The following is a 23,404-nucleotide window of genomic DNA, read 5'->3' as shown; positions in this document are numbered from 1 at the left end:
CACTCCAGTATGCTCACCTGGAGAATCCCATGGACAGAGGAGCCTGGCGGGCTACAGTCCATGGGGTCGCAGAGAGTCAGACATGATTTAGTGACTGAACAGACACGCACTGCTCTTTTCATGATTAAGTCTCCCTGCCTCTGCAATTTAGTTTTTTAGTCATTTAGTTATGTTTGGCAAAGAATATTTGAGAAAAATCTCTCGAGAGTAGTGAATTTTATGAATCCTAAAATCTTACGTGTGAAGAAAGGAAACAACAAATTTTTAATCAAAGTAAGCAATAATGACATGTTTATTTAAAATTTCCAGTAGAGAAAACCCACTAGTTTTGGAATAAAAGTACTCAATGTATGAGAGCGTAAGTGAATATAAAAGATTAGCAGAAGAAAAATAAAACCAAACATAGTACAAAAAAATTTTTTTTAAAGTTTGAAATTGGTTTAAACAGGGATTTCTTTAAATCCTCCAAATATTTAACAGAGTTACTAGGTTTGGCAAATAATTCACTTGAAAATTAAAGCCTATTTCTGTACTGTAAACTCCATAAAAACTCCTTATTAAATTCAAGCAACTCCATTCAACTGGTATTGAAATACATAGGCAGTCAATTTCAGAACAGAAGGAATTATTCATTTGCTCTCACAGTTACATGAATTAACCAGCTGCACAACTTCTTTTTTTTTTTTTTTTTTGGAGAAGATGAGATAGAAGATGCAAAAAAAAGGATAAAATCTCTAAAAAATTGAAACACAGCAAAATTCAGACATTAGCTTGTTTCTTTAAAGCAACAAACTGAATTTTTACAGTATATTCTACATTTGTCATTTCCCTCTCCCCCGCCCCCTTCAATACTCCTAAAACCCACTAGTCTAATCAATTCTTAACTTTCAAATATTCTGTACATATATATTTAGCAAAGAGCGTATGTCTAACATTATTCTGACAGCATTATGGTCAGCATACAATTTTAGAAAGATTACTATGTATATCACCAAGATTAACCTTTACTTAAAAAACAAACAAAAACCTTTACTAAACGAATAGTTTTAAAATATTATGAAAACCCACGAAGAGAAGACTCCACGCAGGCTCTAAACCTGATAAAAACACACGTCAGAAAGACTATTAATGCTTAACTTCTGCCAAACGATGACCTTAAAGTGCCAAACACAAAAGACTCTCTTAGGATCGTTTTTCCAATAGGTGATTTGTCCCTGGCTTGGCCTTCTCTCCTTTAACTATACACAAAGTCCTGCTAAAAAGTATGCATTTTAGTTGATTTTACAATCCAATGTTACAATGTAAACTAAACAGGTTCTTGATATCAACAGTATGTTACCCCGGTTTTTAATTTCTGAATCCGACAGTTGGTCACAGAGGTCAAGTATTGTCAAGGCTCCTTTGTCAGTTCAGATGGTTGTCTGACTCATCCATCCTTCAAGTACATGCAAGGCTCAATAGTTTTCCAGAGGCAGAAGCCTGAGGCGTTTAAGACACAGATGAAATAGGGTTATGAGGCGAGCCCATCTGGGTAAGAACTTTATCCAGCCACTGGAGGGGGCCGTGCAGATGGATCTCGATCCAGCAGGGGGTGCTGGTAACATCCTGGCGGTGGTATTCTGCTCCCCAGCCCTGGAAACAACAGCGGGAGTCATTGAACCTGCTTGACTCAGTGGTTCACCTTACCGAGTAAGAACAGCTCACACAACCGGACACTCCCATTAAAGATATGGTTCTCTTCACAACGCAAATGTGTACACATGATTTGGCAGACAATTTCATAGCTCCCCAAAGACCATATGTGGATTCCAGATTAAGTAGTACTGGTCTTAGGGGACTTCCCTGGTGGTCCAGTGGTTAATACTCTGCATTTCCACGGCAGGGGGCTCGGGCTGGATCCCTGGTTGGGGAATTTACGATCCTGCATGTTATGCAGTACGGCCAAAAAAATTAAAAAAAAAAAAAAAAAAAAGTACAAGTCTCGGGGAATGAAAATTTTAAACTACATTATTAAGTGTCCGACTCAGTCGTGTTCGACTCTTTGTGATCCCAAGGACTGCAGCCCGCCAGGCACTTCTGCCCATGGAATTCTCCAGATAAGAATACTGGAGTGGGTTGCCATTCTCTTCTCCAGGGAATCTTTCCAACCCGGGGATTGAACCCATGTCTCCTGCACTGCAGACAGATTCTCTACGGTCTGGGCCACCACAGAAGCCCAAAGTACATTACAAGGCTGCTGTAATAGCCACTCTGTAGCTCTCATTTTCATTGTCCATCATGTTACTCATCCTTGTGAGGACAGGGATTCTTAAACTCTTATCTTATCATCAAGAAAATAAGAAAAAAAGGTATGTAAGACAAACTGACATTCTGTTTCTCCCTATTCAGCCACTGACAGTTTCCTTGCTAACACAGAGCTCCTGACCTTCTGATCTCGAAGCAAATCTGGCAGGAGCACGTAAGTATCCAAAAATCTATTAGTAACACCTAACCAGAGACTTCGGAGAAGGCAGTGGCACCCCACTCCAGTACTCTTGCCTGGAAAATCCCATGGACGGAGGAGCCTGGTGGGCTGCAGTCCATGGGGTTGGGGTCTTGAAGGGTCAGACAAGACTGAGCGACTTCACTTTCACGCACTGGAGAAGGGAATGGCAACCCACTCCAGTGTTCTTGCCTGGAGAATCCCAGGGATGGGGGAGCCTGGTGGGCTGCCGTCTATGGGGTCACACAGAGTTGGACACGACTGAAGCGACTTAGCAGCAGCAACCAGTGACTTGGATCATTTGTACAAGAGGGTAGCTTGCCAGAGACCTTCAGGATTACTGAATTAGGACATGAAAGTTGACAGAAGAAAAGTCTCTATGAAAAAGAGAAAAATAATTTTGCTATTGCAAACATCAAATCCTTACAGGTGTGGTGGATGACGGCATATGAGATACTGATAAACCCTTTCTTCCTGAGAGATGTCAGAGAAGGCTGGGTTCTCTTTATCTATCTCAGGAATTTCAAGACATGTATCTGAATATCAGAACTTCAAGAAGAAACTTGAAATACATGCACCGCATAGGTATAAACATCCATGCATCTGTAAATATATCAACATACTGCTAACTTTAATGAGAAGGTTTAAGTCCATGTTTCCTGCACTGGACAGTAAGTTCTTTGAAGGTAGAGACCAGATCTCACTTCTTTTTCTTCTCAAACATCTAGCAGAGTGATCAGCACAAAGCAGAAGCTTTAGAGATGCTTGTTGAGCTGAAATGACTTAGAATTTTCACATATGGGGAGTTTACTGTGCAAATAATCTATAAAATACATGCTTAAAGTCCAAAATTGATCATCTTCACAAAATAGTACAAAATCAGCTCTTAACATTATTAAAATGGTTTCTATCCTTTCTCTAAGATGCTGAGGGAAGAGTATGTAGTGCTTATGCTAATAAAGAACAAGACTATACAGTGATCACATTTTTTGTTGCTAATGTAGTAAGTAGCTGCCCTTTATCGTGTCAGCAAGAGGTTAAAATGTTTAACTCTCCAAATCTAGCTTCTCAGCCTTGTCCTTTATAGCTTGTATAACCCTTCATTCCAGTACTTATCAATTTATATTATAATTAAACATAGACTGAGCCATCAGAATCTTGAAGCTAGAGACTTTAGGTGTTTTATTATCTTTGTATTGCTATTTTGGAATGGTGCTAAAAAATGTTTGCTGAATGAATGAAATACTAATCTATTTTTAATGCATATCTTTGATTATAAACACTCTTTATTAGTGTAAAGGTGGTTTTCACTTGTGTAAAAGTAAATAATTAAAAATCTGTAAAAGTAAAATTATTAAAATTGATTGGGTAATCAATAAGAGATAAGTTTGAGAAGAAAGTCAATTGGAGCATTACAGTCGTTAAGTTCTCTTAGAGTGGTCCTTTGATAGTGATAATGGACTCATCAAAGGACCCCAGTTCCCTAACTACAGCCACCCATTTTAAAGATAATGAACAGGGGGGTCAGGAAGGAATCTCTGGGCCTTAATCACATGACAGAGTAAGAACATGGATCTTCACGTTTTATTGTATTTCCTCCCTATCAACAAAAACAATAAACACAATGCTGGCAAGTCATCATCCTAATTTTAAATTCACTTTAGTCAAAATGCTAAGTCAGAAATTAGGGACTTCCCTGTTGGTCCCTGATGTTGGGAAAGACTGAAGGCAGGAGGAGAAGGGGATGACAGAGGATGAGATGGCTGGATGGCATCACCACCTCAATGGACGTGAGTTTGAGCAAACTCCGGGAGACGGAGGACAGGGAAGCCTGCCGAGGTGCAGTCCAAGGGGCTGAAAAGTGTCAGACACAACTTAGTGACTGAAGAACTACAACTGGTGGTCCAGTGGTTAAGACTTTGCCTTCCAATGCAGGGGCTATGGGTTCGATCCCCGGTCAGGGAGCCAAGATCCCACATGCCTTGTGACCCAAAAAACCAAATGATAAAACAGAAGTAATACTAACAAATTCAATACAGATGTTTAAAATGGGTCAATAAAAAAAAAACTTTAAAAGGTTAAAAAAAAATTAAACCATGCATATTAATAATGGATGCGAAAGCTCTTTGTGGTCTCATAGGTATACAGCATATAGGAAAACCTCTCTAAAAGGTAGAAAATCTCCTTTAATATTTGAAAGGTACCAGACTCGGCTATAAGAAACTGCTGAATTATGTTTCAAGAAAACAAACACTAAGACAACACAGTGAAACTCTCCTAACATGACTCAGAGAAGTAGGGAAAAAATGATTTTCAGGGAAAGTTATCTTTGATGTAAAGGATGATTAACAAAGTAAGGTTCTGAAATTATCCTCTGTAATAAATTCATCACAGAACAGGTCTAACAACAAGTTCAGTGAGCTTCTGAGGAGAGGACATGAAAGGTGATTTGCCTTGCCCAAATATATAATTAGTTTTGCTGCTCAGGGTAACAGAGGAGGAAAGTCTATGTTTGAGAATTCAGAGACAAGTCAGCCATAGTAAGTTGTTGCTGGTGGTGGTTTAGGTGCCTTAGGTGCCAAGTTGTGTCTGACTCTCCTGTGACTCCATGGACTGAAGCCTGCCAGGCTCCTCTGTCCGTGGGGTTTTCCAAGCAAGAACACTGGGGTGGGTTGCCATTTCCCTCTCCAGGGGATCTTCCTGACCCAGGGACCGAACCTACATCTCCTGTGTTGCACGTGGATTCTTTACCACTGAGCCACCTACTGACTTATAAATTTAATCGTATATTTGAACTATTTTTTATACTTTGATGGCATCTTAAAATTTTTACTTCTCAGTGGCAGAAGAAGAGGCAGCAAAGAGGTCACTTCTAGTGAACAATGTCTGTAACCTTGACCCTCCTCAAACCTAACAGCACAATCTTAGTGCTGAGGCAAGGGCCTTATTAAACTCTTGAATTATAACAAAATCACAAGCTTTGCTGGAACCACTAAAAAATATCCTGGACCAATCAAAAATAAATCCTAGTGTGGCAAACTTTCACTTTCAAAAAAACCTTTGACTCTACAAAAAAAAATCACTTGCTTACTGTTGAAACAAAAGTACCAAGTGTTTATCATCATAAAAATACTAACAAATATAGAATTAAAAAAAAGAGGGTTGTGTTTACAGGATTGATCTCATAAGACAACCATGCATTTAGAGTATATATGTTATATATATATAACATATTCTAATAATATTACAATAGATAAAATAGCACTACTCAAATAAGGAAAAGTTTTTAAAAACCTGCTATTATTAACATTTAACACAAACACTCCTACATTCCAATGATATTTTCCCAATAGGTGACCTCTTATTAAAGGTTAAAATGGCTAGATAATAAGTTGGTGTCTACAGACATATATCAAGAGGATACAGATTTACATATAATGCAGAAGTGCATTAAACCCTGACCAGAGGAACCAGAACCACTTACCTTCACAAAGCTCATGCGAATAGTGCACATTTTTGTGAGCTCATAGACCGTCTCGAAGCCGTGGTTCACAGACTGTGCCAGTAACTGAGCAAACTCTTGGTTATTAAAAATTTTCAAACTACACCCACTCGGGATCTTGCAAACGGTGGTGGGATGAAATCCGTGATGGTAGTTGCAGTTCCGACTTTGCACAAAAATACTACTGTCACTGAGGCACTCGGCATATACCTCGCCTCCGACATAATAAAGATGAACTCCTGCAGGAAGACAAGCGTAGAGTGTGGTTATTATTGTTTTTCACAGCTGACAAGCATCGCGGTAGCTTCAGAATGTAAATTTACATGGTTATTAGATAAACATTCCCTAAGTCTTACACAATTGATAAAATCTTAGTTAACGATATCAGTTCATATAAAGCCCGTATGCCAACATGCCTGTCTAGACAATTTCGAGAAAATATTTAATAACACAGCAAAGTGTGTTAACTTAAAAACCAGTTAACAGAGGATAGCAATTTCATTTTCAAAGCATTGAATGCCCTATTTGGCCATGGATTGAGAGCACAGTCTCACTTAAAAAATATAGCATAAGAAAGCTGGACTTGATTATGGGATCCTACACATATTCATCACATAAGCTCTCTCGTATTTATTTTGCAGCTAAGCTGTTCAAAAACTTTTAGGGTAAGGAAAGGGAGGATCAAGAGGAGTAAAAGAACCAGAAAACCAGAGGTGGAGGAAGTATTGCTGAGAGCGGAAAGAAGGAAAGGTCCAGGGAAAAAAGCCCAGAAAAAATAATTCAGTGTAGAATATGATCTCGCTGAATTATTATCTGTTCCAAACTTCTTCCGGTGAGATCTTGAGTGCCAGGAGTGTAGGAAATTGATCTTATCCAATCCTTAAAAAAAAAAATGAAAGGGGAAAAAAAAACCCCACTCTGACAAAGCCCCATATCATTACAGGCCACCCAGCAAACAGAGTCACATCCCATGTGGCTTTCAACAATGGACCTCGCAGGTAACTCTGGCAAGGCTTAGTCAGTGCTAAAACTATTGTCTCATCCAAAATACTGTGTGCTGTGTTTATAAGTATACACAATGGCTAAGATTCCTGTAACAATTAAACCGCCGCTGGAGCAGAAGCCCATTTTTCTGTCTGATGTAGAGAAAACAATTTGAGGGTGTGTGTGTTTGTTTTTTTACTTTTTCCTGATTATAAAAATGAGGAATTTTCATTTTAGAAAATTTAGAAAGTGAAGCAAAATATAAAGAAGCAGAACACATGATCACTCCTTTAGTGGCCCAGAGGTAATAACTATGAATACACATCATTTTGGGTCTTGGGTATCACCAAACTTTCTTTGCAAACATTTAACACATTTCCATGACTGAATGAATACAACAATTTATTTAAAGGATTCTCCCATTACTGGACCATTCTGTCATTGCTAATTTTCTGTTATAACAATGCCATGATCAATGTTGCCGCATAATTCTTGATAATATCCTTAAGAGAGACTCCTGAAAGTTAAGTCATTGGATCAAAGGCTTTTGATTCACTTTGCCAGAGAGCAATTATCAATTTACATGTCTCCAGCAGGAGATGTGTGCCTTTCTTATTTCACCCACGCCAGTACTGAGTCTGAGTTTCAAACACAACAAAATTCCCCTAATTTATAGCTGGAAAACAATATTGTTTTAATTTGCACTGAATCTCGATAGTGCTCCTCTGCTTACTCACCATCTGTGTTTCTCTTGTGGATTTACTGTTCATATTTCTTACCTATTTATCCCATTGGAGTTCCAGTATTTTAATATTTTTTATGAGCTGCACATATAGGAAAGATATAAATAATTTATTTCCTATTTGTTTCCCTGCTAGTCCTTTGTCTTTTGATTTTGTTCATGCTATTGTTTTTCTTTAACCCACAGAAGTTTGAAATTTCTTTTTTTTTTTTTAATTTTATTTTATTTTTAAACTTTACATAACTGTATTAGTTTTGCCAAATATCAAAATGAATCCGCCACAGGTATACATGTGTTCCCCATCCTGAACCCTCCTCCCTCCTCCCTCCCCATTCCATCCCTCTGGGTTGTCAGAATGGGAGAAGATAATAGCAAATGAAGCAACTGAAATTTCTAAGCAGACAAATCTCTTGTAAACTTTTCTATTGCTTTTTACGCTTAGAAAATCTCTGCCTCTCTGATCAGTTTATTTTCTTCAAACTTTTCAATAGCTTGCCATAAAATAATTCAACTCATTAATCTACCTGCATTTGTGGAATGAGGTCAGGATTTGAACTCTTAGCCTTCCTGCAAAGCTAACTTTGTTATTACAGGACCATTGAAACAGTCTACCCATTTGTTTGGTTTCATTTAACACACATTAAACTTTTATATATAGTCCAGTCTGAATTTATTTTATTCTATTGCTTTGTCTACACATTGATTTAACTGTAGCTTCATAATCTTTTATTAACCCCCACCTCAAGATTCTTTTCTTTACTCCTTCATTGAAAAATTTAGCTATTTTCACTAACGTATACCCAGGGATCCAACCCGAGTCTCTGAAATTGCAGGCAGATTCTTTACCATCTGAAGCACCAGGGAAGCCCCTTTAATGCATACTTCCAGATAATATGCAGAATATACATCTTTCAACTTTCAAAAAACATCACACTGTGATTCTGACATGGATTGTTTTAAACTATGAATTAAATTAGGAAAAATTAGAATAGCCTTATAATGCTCTCATCATATTAAGTCTTCTCTTTTAGGAACATTGACTGCCATTTATTTATTCAAATTTTCTTTCTCAGTTAAATCTGGTTTTCTTTATATAATTCTCATATATCGCTGGTTCAGGTTATTTATGCATTCTGTTGCTACTGAGAATGTGATTTTTTTTTCTCTCCATTATATTTTTCTAACTAGTTATTGCCAGATTAAAGAGAACTGACATACAATTTCTAAAAATAGATTCTTTAGTAGTTTCTAGATAAACAATCCTATCATTTTACTAGACACAATCACTGTAAGTAATTTTGAATGAGTAAAAATGGAAGGACACTCATAAGTTTTTGGTATGACTGAAAATTAACAAAAATTTCCTGGAAAGTAATTTGGCAAAATACATGAAGAATTTTTGGCCTTCTAATTTCACTTCAAGAGCCAATCCCAAGAATATTATCATTTAATATCAATTAATCATTTCATCTGCAAATGATGATAATTTTGGCTTATTTCCATTATTTATAAATCTTCATTTGAGCGCTTCTAGTCAAGGCATCTGGAACAATTTTAGCAGCATCCCCAGAATCCGTGTTTTCTTCCTAATTGTCATTAGCAATGTTCCAGAGTACAATGGCTTTTTACTACTGTGCAGTAACGGTCAACTTTAGAACAGAATGAAAAATATGTTCCTCTGTCCCAAATATATGCAAAACTGTGTTTATATATAGTTTCAGGGGTTTACAGACCACAGGAAGGTATCTATATGCTATGAACCTAAGTTCTGGCATTCTATCATTACATGTGTAGTTTAGATTTTTTTTTTTTGGCCTTAACCATACTAAGAAACTGTCTATCAATTCCTGCTTTATGAGGAGTTATTTTTGTTTCCAGGATTAAATGCTCAACTGCATCTCCAATGTCTTTTAAGGATCTATTAAAAAACCTTTTAATTTGGTTTAAATTTCACAAGAGGTCATTTAAAAAGTTTTTACTCTGGAAACAATTTCAAACGTATAGGCAGAGAACAAACAACAAAGAAAAGCAGAACAAAGAACACCCATAGAACCATTATCCAGATTCATCTGTTGTGACAATTTGCTCCATATGTTCACCATGGGTACCGCCCTCTGTCTATTCTTCCACACACACCCTCATACACACACACATGTGTATATATTCTGACACAGGACTCTCAGATGGATAGATAGCTCTCTCTATTGATCTATAAATATAAAAGACATATATCATTTCTTCTTGAACCATTTCACGATGGCCCTTTACCCCTAAATACTTAAGTGTGCATTTCCTAAAATCAGGAGTTTTCTCTTACAAGCCACAGCACAGTTAGCAATGCCAGTGCACCTAACATTGATACACCATGTCTATCCTTTCTACCACTCATATTCTAACTTTGTCTGCTAACCCCAGTAATAATCTTTGTAGTATTTTTTTTTCCCTGTCTGGTACAGGATCATGTCCACGGTCAGATTACTACAGAGCTGTGGTATCTCATTAGCCTCTTTTAGTTTGGAATATTTTCACATTTTTGTCTTTTGACATTGATATTTCGGAAGAATACAGTCCCTCCTCACCCTTTTTAATAGAATGTTCCTCATCTGTGGTTTGTCTGAAGGTACCCTGTGATTAGATTCAGATTTGCATTCTCAACGGAGATTCTCTGTAGGTGATGTTACCTCCTCATCAGGGTACCACAGCTGCAGACATATGATTGCCACCTGTCTCTCACTGGTGATGGTAATTTTGATCAGATTCTCATTAAAAAATTCTCTCTATGCTTATCATCCATTGATGATTCTTGCCTGATGGGCTGCAAAATGGAGACTTTCCACCAACTCACACTATATTTAGCCATCAGCCTTCGCCATTCATTTACTTATCTATTATTGGCATGGACTTACGAATTACTATTGTTCTCCAGTGGTTTAAAACTCATCACTGTATTTAATTATTTCAGTGTTTCAATTATCCAAGCTGGCAGTGGAAATCACTCCAAGTTGGCTCCTGTGACATGCCTCCATCGTGCATAAGTATTTCTTTACTTTCAGACGTAACAAAACATTCTATACTCATCTTGTGCCCACCTGTTCCAGCCTTGAAGTCAGCCCTTTCTCCACAGTCTGGGTTCCTCTCTAGCAGCATGGTGTCAAGAAATGATGATCTGATCACTGTATGTGCTTACTACTGCTGGGTATCTTTGCCTCTTGACCCTTTCAGCACATGAATCGAAAACTATATGCATACAGATCGAACCCAATAGATGAATCAGAAACTACATGCACGCAGAAACACATCTATTGGATTGGTCCAAAAGTTCGTTTGGCTTTTTCTGTAACATGGAAAAAAATCCGAACTTTTTGGCCAACCCAATACATAGGCCTTCATACACACACATATACTGGAGACCACAAACATGCACGCACACACACATACACACTACTAAAAGCATAACTTCACACTAAAACTTCCACAGGGTTTATTTTTTACCCTCCTCCACACCTGTATGTCTCTTATACCAGTGAAAACCCAGGTTCCCCACAACATCCACACATTCACTCATTTGCTTAATTTTATAATATGAATACATCTTAAAGTTCCGTAACTGTTTCCTTCATTCTGCCACTAAATAATCAAGAGCACTCAAAAGAGTTCAGGATATGTTTGTTGGCCCTCTACCTTACCTGGTCCAGGCCAAGGATATGCAAATGCTATGTTAGTCGCTCAGTTGTGTCCGACTCTTTGCGACCCCATGGACTGCAACTCACCAGGCTCTTTTGTCCATGGGATTTCCCAGGTAAGAATACTGGAGAGGGTTGCCATTTCCTACTCCAGGGGATCTTCCCAACCCTGGGATTGAACCCAGGTCTCCTGCATTACTATTATATTCATAAGTTATCTTGAAGTTTATTTGTCCAGTGAGTTAATGTATTCCACTTAAAATACATTAGCGTTTACTTGTTTACATTTGCTTTTAGTTTTAGGTTGTAAAGAATTTTTAACAGCTATTTCATTCTGCAGCAAAACATATGATAGAATAGTATCCCCAAATAGCAAATCACAATTTAAACTAATTAAATAAAAATTATGAGTCAGTAGACCACAAAAATCACTGATTGGGAAATGAAGAACTTCCTGACGACACAAACTGAAAAAGTATTTACAAACTGGAGCAGGTGTATATTATCTGGTGTTGGCTCCAGAATGACTGCCCGTCAGTTCTGGGGGAAGGAGAACGCGACAGACAGACCATTCAAGAGAAGCTCCAGCGAAGGCTCACCTTTCCCGATGTGCCGCCTCGTGTTTTCAATGGTGGAATTCCGGTTAACGTTGGACAGCAGCCCGAGGCAGAAGCGGTTCTTGTTGTTGGAAGGATCGGTGAAACCATCCACCAACACGCTCGTGGAGGAGGCATGGAACGCTTCGCCCACACGATTGTTGAGCTCATAGTAGACAATAGAGCACCAGTGTTTCGGCTCCTCATAAGCAACCGCCTGAACATCTGAAAGAAAGGAAAGCTTAGAGTCACCCACGGGGAGCGCCCCGGGCGTTGGAAAACTGAAGCTGCGGCGTAAAGTTGGCTCAGGGTCATGGGATGAAGACGCGACACAGCCACCGCTAGTATCAGGTCGAGTTTATCTCTGGTCTCGGAAGCAGGGACTCCTTGCTAAGTGGGGCATTCACCTTCCATTGGAAGATAATATTCTCTGATGGCTATCAGATCAACAAGACGGCAGCTAGGCACGCCAGCAGTATGTGCTGGACACTCCCAGGACGCTGCTGGCTCTATAATTTGCCAAAATGGAAACGACCCCACCACTGACCCTGGCTCACCATCTAAAGAAAGGCAACAAGTGGCAAGGGAAAAAAACAAGTGGGGAGAGAACAACAGAGGACAGGAAATATGCCAAAGGTGCTGGCACAAAAAAGGAATGACTCTGGACAATGCCTCAGTATGCCGATGCTTTTCCAAAGCAATGAAAAATCAGTTTCTAATTATTGATAAAAAGTTACTTTACTTCACGTTGCCAGTAACTCGCACAGTTACAGCCTTGCTCCAGTCCTCAAACTCAGGAAGAAATCCTGCCAGCTGGCCATTCTTCCTGGATGAATCATATCTCTCTCACCCAGATTTCATGCTAACTTCCTTATATTTGCTTTAAGTCATGCAGAGCAGGTGTGTTTTGTCTCTCCATTCCCAGAATGGGCCAACAATGGAAATTACCCAACTTTACTGACAGGATGCAGCTTGTTAAGTCAAATCTCTTAAGACTAACAAATCTCCAAACAGAACATGCTTCTAAACATTTGCAACTAAAAGGTTCTAAAGATAAGTTCCTTCTGCAGTAAAACCTCTTATATCACTGCTTTAGAGATTCCAGGAATACAAACCATATATTTCCACTCTGCCAATATGTAATGATCTGAAGTTTTTATGAAGCCTGGAGTATACAATCACTTAAAAAAAAAGGAAAGAAAATCCATGTTTGAAGCATGAACTCTGTTAAAGGAGAACGACCTCTGTGTTCTGAACATCAACCTCCATGAATATTAAAACACCCTTTACTTTAGAATACGGTAAAGAAATTAAGAAAAATAATCATTAAAAAATCCATCCATATGTTCGCTGCTTTATACACTTAAGCAGGTGAGTTGAAAACAAACACCATCTTCCATGATTGCTAAGTGTCATCCCATGTCAATCAGCTATTATGTCAATCAGCAAGGTTCTTTCAGATATACAGGGGCCAAATCTTAAAGAAGGCTGCAACGTCATTAAGAGAAGGCTTTAATCAGCTACCAGGATCATTCAAAGTACTATTCATCTAGCTTGGAGACTGACAATTTTTTTCTGTAAAAGGCCAGTAAGGTCTTAGACGCTACACAATCTCTATGGCTGCTATTCAACTGTGCCCTAGCTGTGCAAAAACATCCACAGATAATATGTAATGAATAAACATGGCTACGTCCCAATAAAGCTTTATTTATAAAATAGGCAACAGGCTGACGTGGCCTGTGGGCTGCAGTGTGCTGACCCCCTGCTCCAGGAAAACCACCAAGGTTCAATAAAGCCAGCAGTCCTTAGAAAAACATTAACTGTAAACTTACTTTCTAATGGGGAAGCAATTTTTAGCCATTTAAAGGAAAAATCTGAAAGCCAATTAAAGGTCTGTTTTCTGAAATCAGACATTTTGGCTTAACAACCATGGCCGCAAGTCCACATGCTCGTAACTGTTTCAGGCTGTGCCCATTCTCTTCTGTTCCCCAAATACACATTCCAAAGGTGTGTGAGATAGGAGTTATTTTCCCCAACCAGAATCTTGGTCAGCTCATATGTTTGAGAGGATGCTTTACAGATTATCAAAATCCAGAGTCAGTAAAAAAACACAAAGCCAATAAAAAAGATATAAGAAATGTTTACACGTTAAAAAGGTGTAACTTCCAATTTATTTAACTTCCACTGAACATTGAAGTAAAGTTCTCTGAGTTCATCATCAACTTCAAAAACCTTAAAAAAATATCCGTAACTTCTGACAAAGTCTGAGGTTATTTCCAGTCCTTTACTTTAAAAAGTGCTAATTCTCACTGGTCAAAGCAAACACCCTCTTCCAATAACACAAGAGAAGACTCTACACATGGACATCACCAGATGGTCAACACCAAAATCAGATTGATTATATTCTTTGCAGCCAAAGATGGAGAAGCTCTATTACAGTCAGCAGAAACAAGACCGGGAGCTGACTGGGGCTCAGACCATGAACTCCTTATTGCCAAATTCAGACTTAAATTGAAGAAAGTAGGGAAAACAACTAGACCATTCAGCTATGACCTAAATCAAATTCCTTATGATTATACAGTGGAAGTGAGAAATAGATTTAAGGGACTAGATCTGATAGACAGAGTGCCTGATGAACTATGGATGGGGGTTCATGACACTGTACAGGAGACAGAGATCAAGACCATCCCCATGGAAAAGAAATGCAAAAAGGCAAAATGGCTGTTTGGGGAGGCCTTCCAAATAGCTGTGAAAAGAAGAAAAGCGAAAAGCAAAGGAGAAAAGGAAAGATATAAGCATCTGAATGCAGAGTTCCAAAGAATAGAAAGGAGATATAAGAAAGCCTTCCTCAGTGATCAATGCAAAAAAATAGAAGAAAACAACAGAATGGGAAAGACTAGGGATCTCTTCAAGAAAATTAGAGATACCAAGGAAACATTTCATGCAAAGATGGGCTTGATAAAGGACAGAAATGGTATAGACCTAACAGAAGCAGAAGATATTAAGAAGAGATGGCAAGAATACACAGAAGAACTGTACAAAAAAGATCTTCACGACCCAGATAATCATGATGGTGTGATCACTGACCTAGAGCCAGATATCCTGGAATGTGAAGTCAAGTGGGCCTTAGAAAGCATCACTACGAACAAAGCTAGTGGAGGTGATGGAATTCCAGTTGAGCTATTTCAAATCCTGAAAGATGATGCTGTGAAAGTGCTGCACTCAATATGCCAGCAAATGTGGAAAACTCAGCAGTGGCCACAGGACTGGAAAAGGTCAGTTTTCATTCCAATCCCAAAGAAAGGCAATGCCAAAGAATGCTCAAACTACCGCACAATTGCACTCATCTCACACACTAGTAAAATAATGCTCAACATTCTCCAAGCCAGGCTTCAGCAATATGTGAACTGTGAACTTCCCGATGTTCAAGCTTGTTTTAGAAAAGGCAGAGGAACCAGAGATCAAATTGCCAACATCCGCTGGATCATGGAAAAAGCAAGAGAGTTCCAGAAAAACATCATCTATTTCTGCTTTATTGACTATGCCAAAGCCTTTGACTGTGTGGTTCACAATAAACTGTGGAAAATTCTGAAAGAGATGGGAATACCAGACCACCTGACCTGCCTCTTGAGAAATCTGTATGCAGGTCAGGAAGCAACAGTTAGAACTGGACATGGAGCAATAGACTGATTCCAAATAGGCAAAGGAGTACATCAAGGCTGTATATTGTCACCCTGCTTATTTAACTTCTATGCGGAGTACATCATGAGAAACGCTGGGCTGGAAGAAGCACAAGCTGGAATCCAGATTGCCGGGAGAAATATCAATCACCTCAGATATGCAGATGACACCACCCTTATGGCAGAAAGTGAAGAGGAACTAAAAAGCCTCTTGATGAAAGTGAAAGAGGAGAGTGAAAAAGTTGGCTTACAGCTCAACATTCAGAAAACTAAGTTCATGGCATCTGGTCCCATCACTTCATGGGAAATAGATGGAGAAACAGTGGAAACAGTGTCAGACTTTATCTTTTTGGGCTCCAAAATCACGGCAGATGGTGACTGCAGCCATTAAATTAAAAGACGCTTATTCCTTGGAAGGCAATTATGACCAACCTAGATAGCATATTGAAAAGCAGAGACATTACTTTGCCAATAAAGGTCCATCTAGTCAAGGGTATGGTTTTTCCAGTGGTCATATATGGATGTGAGAGTTGGACTGTGAAGAAAGCTGAGCACCGAAGAATCGATGCTTTTGAACTGTGGTGTTGGAGAAAACACTCTTGAGAGTCCCTTGGACCGCAAGGAGATCCAACCAGTCCATTCTAAAGGAGATCAGTCCTGGGTGTTCATTGGAAGGACTGATGCTAAAGCTGAAACTCCAATACTTTGGCCACCTGATGTGAAGAGTTGACTCATTGGAAAAGACCCTGATGCTGGGAGGGATTGGGGGCAGGAGGAAAAGGGGACGACAGAGGATGAGATAGCTGGATGGCATCACCGACTCAATGCACATGAGTTGGGGTGAACTCCGGGAGTTGGTGATGGACAGGGAGGCCTTGGAGTGCTGTGATTCATGGTGTTGCAAAGAGTTGGACATGACTGACTGAACTGAAAGAATGAAATAAGACATACCTAATAATGAACTTGTATTTTACCTTCAATTTGCGTTGTTGTTTTTTAGCCACAAAGTCATGTCAGACTCTTTGTGACCCCACGGACTGTAGCCAGCCAGGCTCCTCTGTCCATGGAATTCTCCAGGCAAGAATACTGGAGTGGGTTGCCATTTCCTACTCGAGGGGATCTTCCCAACCCAGGTACTGAACCCGTGTCTCCTTCATTGTAGGCAGATTCTTTACCGCTGTGCCACCTGTGAAGTCCTTCAATTTGCCTTAATTGAAGCATGCACGCAGGGAACAAATGCTGTTAGTTTGGTTCCACTGCCACTATTCTAGATGAGGGCCAGAAGGAAGATGAGGCTTATGACTATTTATCCTGACAACAAAAGAAGCTTTTGGAAAGCCTTGTTATATGAACTTTTCACTCTGGAAATCACCAGTGAAAATTCTACTTCAATTTTTACTCACTTTTTCCCCCCCTCAACATCTCTTTGTCTTTCACTTAAAGATATTCTTTTATCACCAATTTGGAAGTATTAAGTACTAAGCCTCTAAACAGATGGCTGCACAATTATATTTAGACTTTCATTAGCTAAATCGGTGTGTCTGTTCTTCATATAAAAGGTTTATTTCTAATCCAAGGAATTCTTTCTACTGAAATTCTCTTATTATAAGTGCTCCTTTTCAAATAGCTATCTTTTTCAAGACTAATAAAGAATTTGTGAGAGAAAGCAACATTTGGACAGAGAACTTCAGACTCTAAAAAGAGAAGAAGCAGCAGTGCATTCTACCTCCTCTGTTGATTTCTGAAGGCAGAGAAGGCGCCATCATATTTGTGTCCATGGGTTGAGAGCCATCCTGGGTCATGGGGTCTTCAGGGGGCAGGTAAGCAGGTGGGGGTGTATCTGCTACAAAATTTGGAAAAAAAAAAAAAAAAAAAAAGATTTGTTTATCCTTAGTAAACACACAAGCACACAAGCTTAAAACATATATTCTCTTCCATGCCGAAATTCTTAAAAGATTGAGTGGCCACTTCACCGTCCCCATCTGAAGACTAGATGATACTGAACACTGGGCTTGGGGTATGCTTTTTGAAGATGGTTACCATCTCATATTCTTCTAGGACTGCAGTGAAAATTCAGTGGGAGGAAAGCATCGTATACCAGTTCTAGACGCTGTCTACCTACCCAGGATCACTCCTTTTTACAACAATCAGAAGAGCATTTAAATGTGCTTGCACACGACCCACCTTCAAAGGACCTCCGCATTTTGTCATTTCCCTGGTGGATGGAAAACTTTTGAAAGCTACACAGGGCTTCTTCAGAAAAGGAGCTGCAGGGTCTCGTGCATTAAATCTATGGGCTCTTAGGAATTTACCAACTGAGTTTCAAGACAGCCAACTTACTGACTTAAACTCTGAATTTCCCATGACTTCAAGAAGTCCGCCAGGACCACCTAACTTCCTATCCACTCAAATAGTCTCTAGCAACAGAATTAGAGGAAATAAATCAGTTTGTCACAATTATCTTCTATTTCAGAATTTCTGTATACATTTCTTCTGGAAAAGTTCACAATCAACTGGCAAATAAGATGCAAACATCATGATTTTTGAAACAACACTAACACAAGTCTTGTGCTTTTGCATTTTTCACTTTTAATTTTTTTTTTGACGTGGACCAATTTTTAAGTCCTTACTGAATTTGTTATGACGTTGCTTCTGTTTTGGTTATTTTGGCCACGAGGCATGTGGGACCTCAGCGCCCCGACCAGGTATGAAATCTACAGCCCCTGCATTGGAAGGAGTCTTAACCACTGGACCACCAGCGAAGTCCCAGTCTTGTACTTTCTTAAGTAAAATACAGGGTATGGTTTTCCCACAAATAATCCTTTGTGATGGAAAAACAAGTTCCTCAAAGGGCCATGGCGAGCCCATGGTACCATCTGGCACATATGACAGAGCAGGAAACACAGCTTCACCTTAACCAGTAGCCTGGATGACACCACTCGGGGCAACCGCCAGATAGAAAAAGCTAACACGGCTCTTGCAGAGTTTCTCAGTGATTTCCCAGACTGACTCTCCAGCTGAATCACACCCTGGCCACTTCCACCGTCTCCCCAACCCCCCACCCCCTCGTCCCTCAGCTGCTACCAAGCACAGAGACAGGACCGCAGGGACCTGATCCGGATGCCTTTTCTACCCTTTCTACCGCTTTTTTAAAATTCAGCTTCTTCCTTGCAGCTGTAACACTGCCTCTGTTTTATTTCCAGCCAAAAACGAAGACAAAGAGCCTCCTCTGAGACCAAATCCAATAAATTTCTGCAAGCAGACTGGTGAAAACTTCATCACCTCCCTGTGGCCTCAGCTCCAGTGGGAAGGACCGCATACTATGGGTGATGCTCTGCGCTCTCCGTGAGGCCCTCCTCCCACCCCTTCAGCTTTCTCTGCTCCACATTTTCTCTACTCGGCCTGTGCCTCAATCCCTGACAGCCAGGGACAAAGTGTAAATTCAAGCAATGATCTTCAGTATTTTCCACTCTTGGGGCTACCCTGAGTCTGCCACTGCTTCAAAGCCACCCAAAACATCTAACCTTGACTCTAACCTGTTCCTCAAACTCAACGGGTCCAGGAGGAAACAGGAAATCACCAGATGATATGAGTTGGATTTTGAAATAAATCTGTCTCCCATCCTCATCTTAAACAGTTTCTGATTGAAAACAAGCCAGTTCAATATAAACAGGCTTAAAATGCAAAAAAGCACTAAGTACATAAATAAACGATAAGAATATCAAGTAGGGGCCACTTTTCCATTTTTGAGAAGACACTAGCTCCGCTATCGAATTCAAATTTGCCCCCAAACATTTCAATATGTTAAACATGCTTGCCCATACATTTTCCCTTCTTAAATGTTAATAGATGTCAAGTGCATCTTTGCTTAATGTACCCTCTGTGAGGCTGACTGGCTAGAAATCTGGCACTAATCATTTTTATTGTTCTGAGATGCTGGCTTATTAACCTATAACGCGAAAAATATAATGTCCTAATTAATCATTTAATTGACAGACATTACACCCTCAGAGAAGCCTACAGAAGGATAATGGTCTTTTGTCTTTGCTAAGGTAAACAAGCAGATGGTTTCCAGTACTTCTGCTGCAAGTCCTTCGTTGTTCAAGTGTATGTTTCTCAGGATTACATCACCACTTAAACGAATTTAATTAAGTGTGTGTGGGGGTGCGTGTGTGTGAGATCCCCCAGGAAATATCTTTTCTGAGGTTGCACTTATGACAGGGTTTTTTTTTTCCTGGCATGAAAACAGCAAATGTGTGTGGCGTGCTATTTTTTTTCCGCTCGCTTTTATCAAGAGCAAAGGCTGGAACAACCATGCCACTCCCAGAAGGATGCAGCTGTTTCAAAACCTTTCAAAAATCAAACACGAAAACATATTCAAGCATCTGTGCCGGACAAATAAAACACCGCCTTGCTTGGCTACAAGGTGTCTCCTTTCATTCAAAGTTGTATCCTGAGTTTTAGAGCACAGCGCCACGTCCCAAGGCTTGTGAGCTCTCCCCATTCCAGGAAACCTGGCTTCTCCACGGCACTGTGATGATGCGTCTCACTGACCACAGAACATTACCGAATGCAGCAACCTACCTGGCATCTGAAAGGGGCTTCCTGGGTCTGAGCTGGTTGGAGAGTGAGGGTACGTGCTGCTGCTGCTTCCAGGAGAGTTGGGGTAACTGCTGTTGGGAGAATGAGGAAACGGATGGCTGTTGGGCTGCTGGAAAGAATCCGGGAAAGTGGCGTTGAGTGGCATGTGAGGCTCATTTTGCCCTAAGTTGCGGAACTGAGCTAAGAGGCTGTGCTGAGGATTGTATTCGCTGTGTCTTGGAACCAGTACTGGAGGAAGAACTGGAAAAGGGGAAAGAGAAAAGAAAAAGAGGGACCAAAGTGAGAATGATGAAAATCTTTTAATAAGGTCACACTAAAACACAACCAAGTTGAAATATAATCCGTAAGTCACAACAAGTTATTTGAACCTTGTCGTGCTGCCAACTCAAAAGCACCATTCAAATGAAAAGCCATTTCCCACTTGGGAACAAATGCCGTAAAAATGATGATGGTCTGAATCATTGGTCAGAATCATTGACGGCCCAGCCCGAGACCTGCAGCATCAACCAAGTGCCCAGGCAAAGTCTGCAAAATACATTCTTTGACGTGAAAAATGTTAAAGTTCCCTGATTCTTTATTTTCTCACCCACTAAAACCCAAGGTACAACTAAGAACATACATCGCCATTGATAATTCCAGTTTACCTCCCTGGTGGAAAGGATTTCATACTTAAGAGTTAATAATATTTATTGAATGCTGTGAATTATCCACCACAAATGTTTTAAAATTAAGTCTTTATTGAATTTGTTACAATATTGCTTCTGTTTAATGTTTTGATTTTTTTGGCTGTGAGGCACCTGGGATCTCAGCTCCCTCACCAGGGATCGAACCTGTGCCCCCTGCATTTGAAGGCAAAATCCCAGCCACTGAACCACAAGGGTGGTCCCCACTCACCACAGATGTTTTAAATGGACACGTTAGCTCACTTTAAACCAAAGAAAGTGTGCTGATAATAACTAAGGTTGAGAGGATAAATACAATGAGCAGTATAAAATCCAAACGCCATGAAGATAATTAATTAGATAAAAATGCAATATTTTGTGGGACAGGCTTTATAGCGTGTCCCAGTAGTCACACTTCATGAACACTTTCCTTTAAGGATCTGAGTGCATTTACCACTTCTCAGCAACCCTTATCACCACCTGATAGGCAAAGGAAGCAATACAATCAGCATTTTACCAACTGAACACTCAAGGTACAAAGGTCAAAAAAAATGTACGCCCTAGTAGAGAAGGAAATCAAACAAGTCAAATCACTCCCCAGAGCTCCGTGTGTTAGGAACCTAAGGAGTCAATAATTAGCAGGGTTGTTCTCCATCTCCAGAAAACTCCAGATGCAAAGCCACTACAAGGGCGATGAGAAGGGAAGGGGCGGGCCAGATACCAGAACCCTAACTGGGTTGTTCCTAAGCTTCCTGCCAGGGTCACCAGATGGCTCCTCCCGAAAAATAAAGGTCCCTGGAATCCCTACTGCTCTCGTGGCCTTGGTTAGAAGGAGAAAAACGGTCCATTTGGTAAACTGCACGAGAGGAGAAAGGAGGAGATTTAAAATCTGTTATTTTACTGGGAGTTAGGACTCAGAATACACTTTCCCCAAGAAATTAGGACTCAGAATACACTTTCCCCAAGAAACCGTATTTAGTGGCATTAAGAATTAAGTAGATTTTTTGAGGGCCTTCCAGTGAATCTATCCATGGCTTATACCATTTCTATAGGAAAAAGTGCTCTTAACACTTGGATTATAACTTATGCATGAGCTGAAAATTAAGTAAAAATCGGTTTCTGAAGGTGTTAAAATGTCTCATATGCTGCATCTTAAATGTCTCCATAATCCTCCATAAAATTCACTGATTTCCCTACAACTTAATCCTTTAGAAACAAATCTTTTTAGTGTAATAAATGTATTTCCTTTTTCACACAGCGATGGAGTTTGTCCAAATCAAAAGCATGATAGTTACTAATAATGGAAAAGAATCTGAAAAAGAATGTATGTGTGTGTATATATATGTATGCAGCAGAATCACTTTGATGTGTATCTGCAACAAGCACAACACTGAAATCAATTATACTCCAATTAAAAAAACCTACAAAGAGAAAAAAAGAAAACGAAAAAACATAATTCTTCCTTTTACCTTTCAGGAATCACTTGAAATGTAAACTACTTTGGTTGAAGAAAAAGTTCCCAATAGTCACAAGCACTTTCCCAACACCAACAGAAATCCACTGGGTTGGTTAGAAGGTTCGTTTGAGTTTTTCCATAAGATGAACTTTTTGGTCAACCCAATATATTCCAAAATAGACACATGCTCTGAACTAGTGCAGTATCTTTAAGTTACCTACACAATCAAACACTTTTTCCCTTTTTCTTTCAGCTGTTACAACTTGAATTACTGCTTCCCAATTTGTGTTTATAGTCACCTTACTATAACTTCTCCATTCTGATGCTTACCTTTAAAAGCTAGAAAATATTGGCCTGTAAACCCTCCTACCAACAGGAGCACAGACAGCAACAGAAAAATCAATTCTCTGTCTCTCTTCTCTCGCCGCCCCCCCCCCCCCCCACCGCCCTTACTTGGGCTCCTGTTTCAGCGACTCCTCCAGTTTTACAGCTGGGCATTTCTTTCTTCTCCGTTGCCTGCAGCGGAAGGCAGGGGGAGGCAATGTATTTCTGCACCTCCGGTGGATGCTCTGCACACGTATCCCCGTGTACCTGTTGTTTGGTGTGCAGTGGTCTGGCTCTAAAGCACAGGTCTGCCCTTGGTGTACACCACAGGCGAGATCAATCAGCTTTTGTACGTGACCTCGGAAGTGAACCACCAGCTACAACAAAGCAGCACTCTACAGAGGAACTTGACAAGATCAATACCTTTTTTCTCACCTCTGACAATTAAAAGATGAGATGATTTTGCCACTCCTGGTGTAGGTACAGGTATATTTTAATAAACTTAAAAAAGGTATTGAGGTATCACACATCTATAGTAAAATGTATAAATCTTCATATAAATGGAATCATATACACCCTTGTGTCTGGCTTTAGCTCAACATGATGTTTGTATGATTTATCCAATGTTGCATGTAACACCTCATTATATGTATGTATTACAATTTATTTACTCAGTCTGCCCATCTAAACT

General features: G+C 39.7%; 1 protein-coding gene across 4 annotated transcripts in view; it reads right to left on the bottom strand.

Moving 5' to 3' along the window:
- Positions 1–261: 261 nt before the first annotated feature.
- Positions 262–23,404, bottom strand: part of SMAD1 (SMAD family member 1) — an 82,263-nt gene continuing 59,120 nt past the window's right edge. For 2 of the 4 annotated variants that reach the window (XM_006062122.4, XM_006062124.4), the window contains exons 3-7: positions 20,254–20,511; positions 17,396–17,512; positions 11,993–12,214; positions 5,967–6,223; positions 262–1,632 (exon numbers count right to left, since the gene is read on the bottom strand). In XM_006062122.4, the coding sequence (XP_006062184.1) occupies positions 1,489–1,632; positions 5,967–6,223; positions 11,993–12,214; positions 17,396–17,512; positions 20,254–20,511 (998 nt within the window). In that variant the 3' untranslated portion in view covers positions 262–1,488. 4 annotated transcript variants of the gene reach the window in all.

The sequence above is a fragment of the Bubalus bubalis genome, chromosome 17, assembly GCF_019923935.1.
Source record: "Bubalus bubalis isolate 160015118507 breed Murrah chromosome 17, NDDB_SH_1, whole genome shotgun sequence".
NCBI lineage: Eukaryota > Metazoa > Chordata > Mammalia > Artiodactyla > Bovidae > Bubalus > Bubalus bubalis.
The sequence above is the reverse complement of the archived record's forward strand: the minus strand, read 5'-3'. Positions and strand labels throughout refer to the sequence as shown.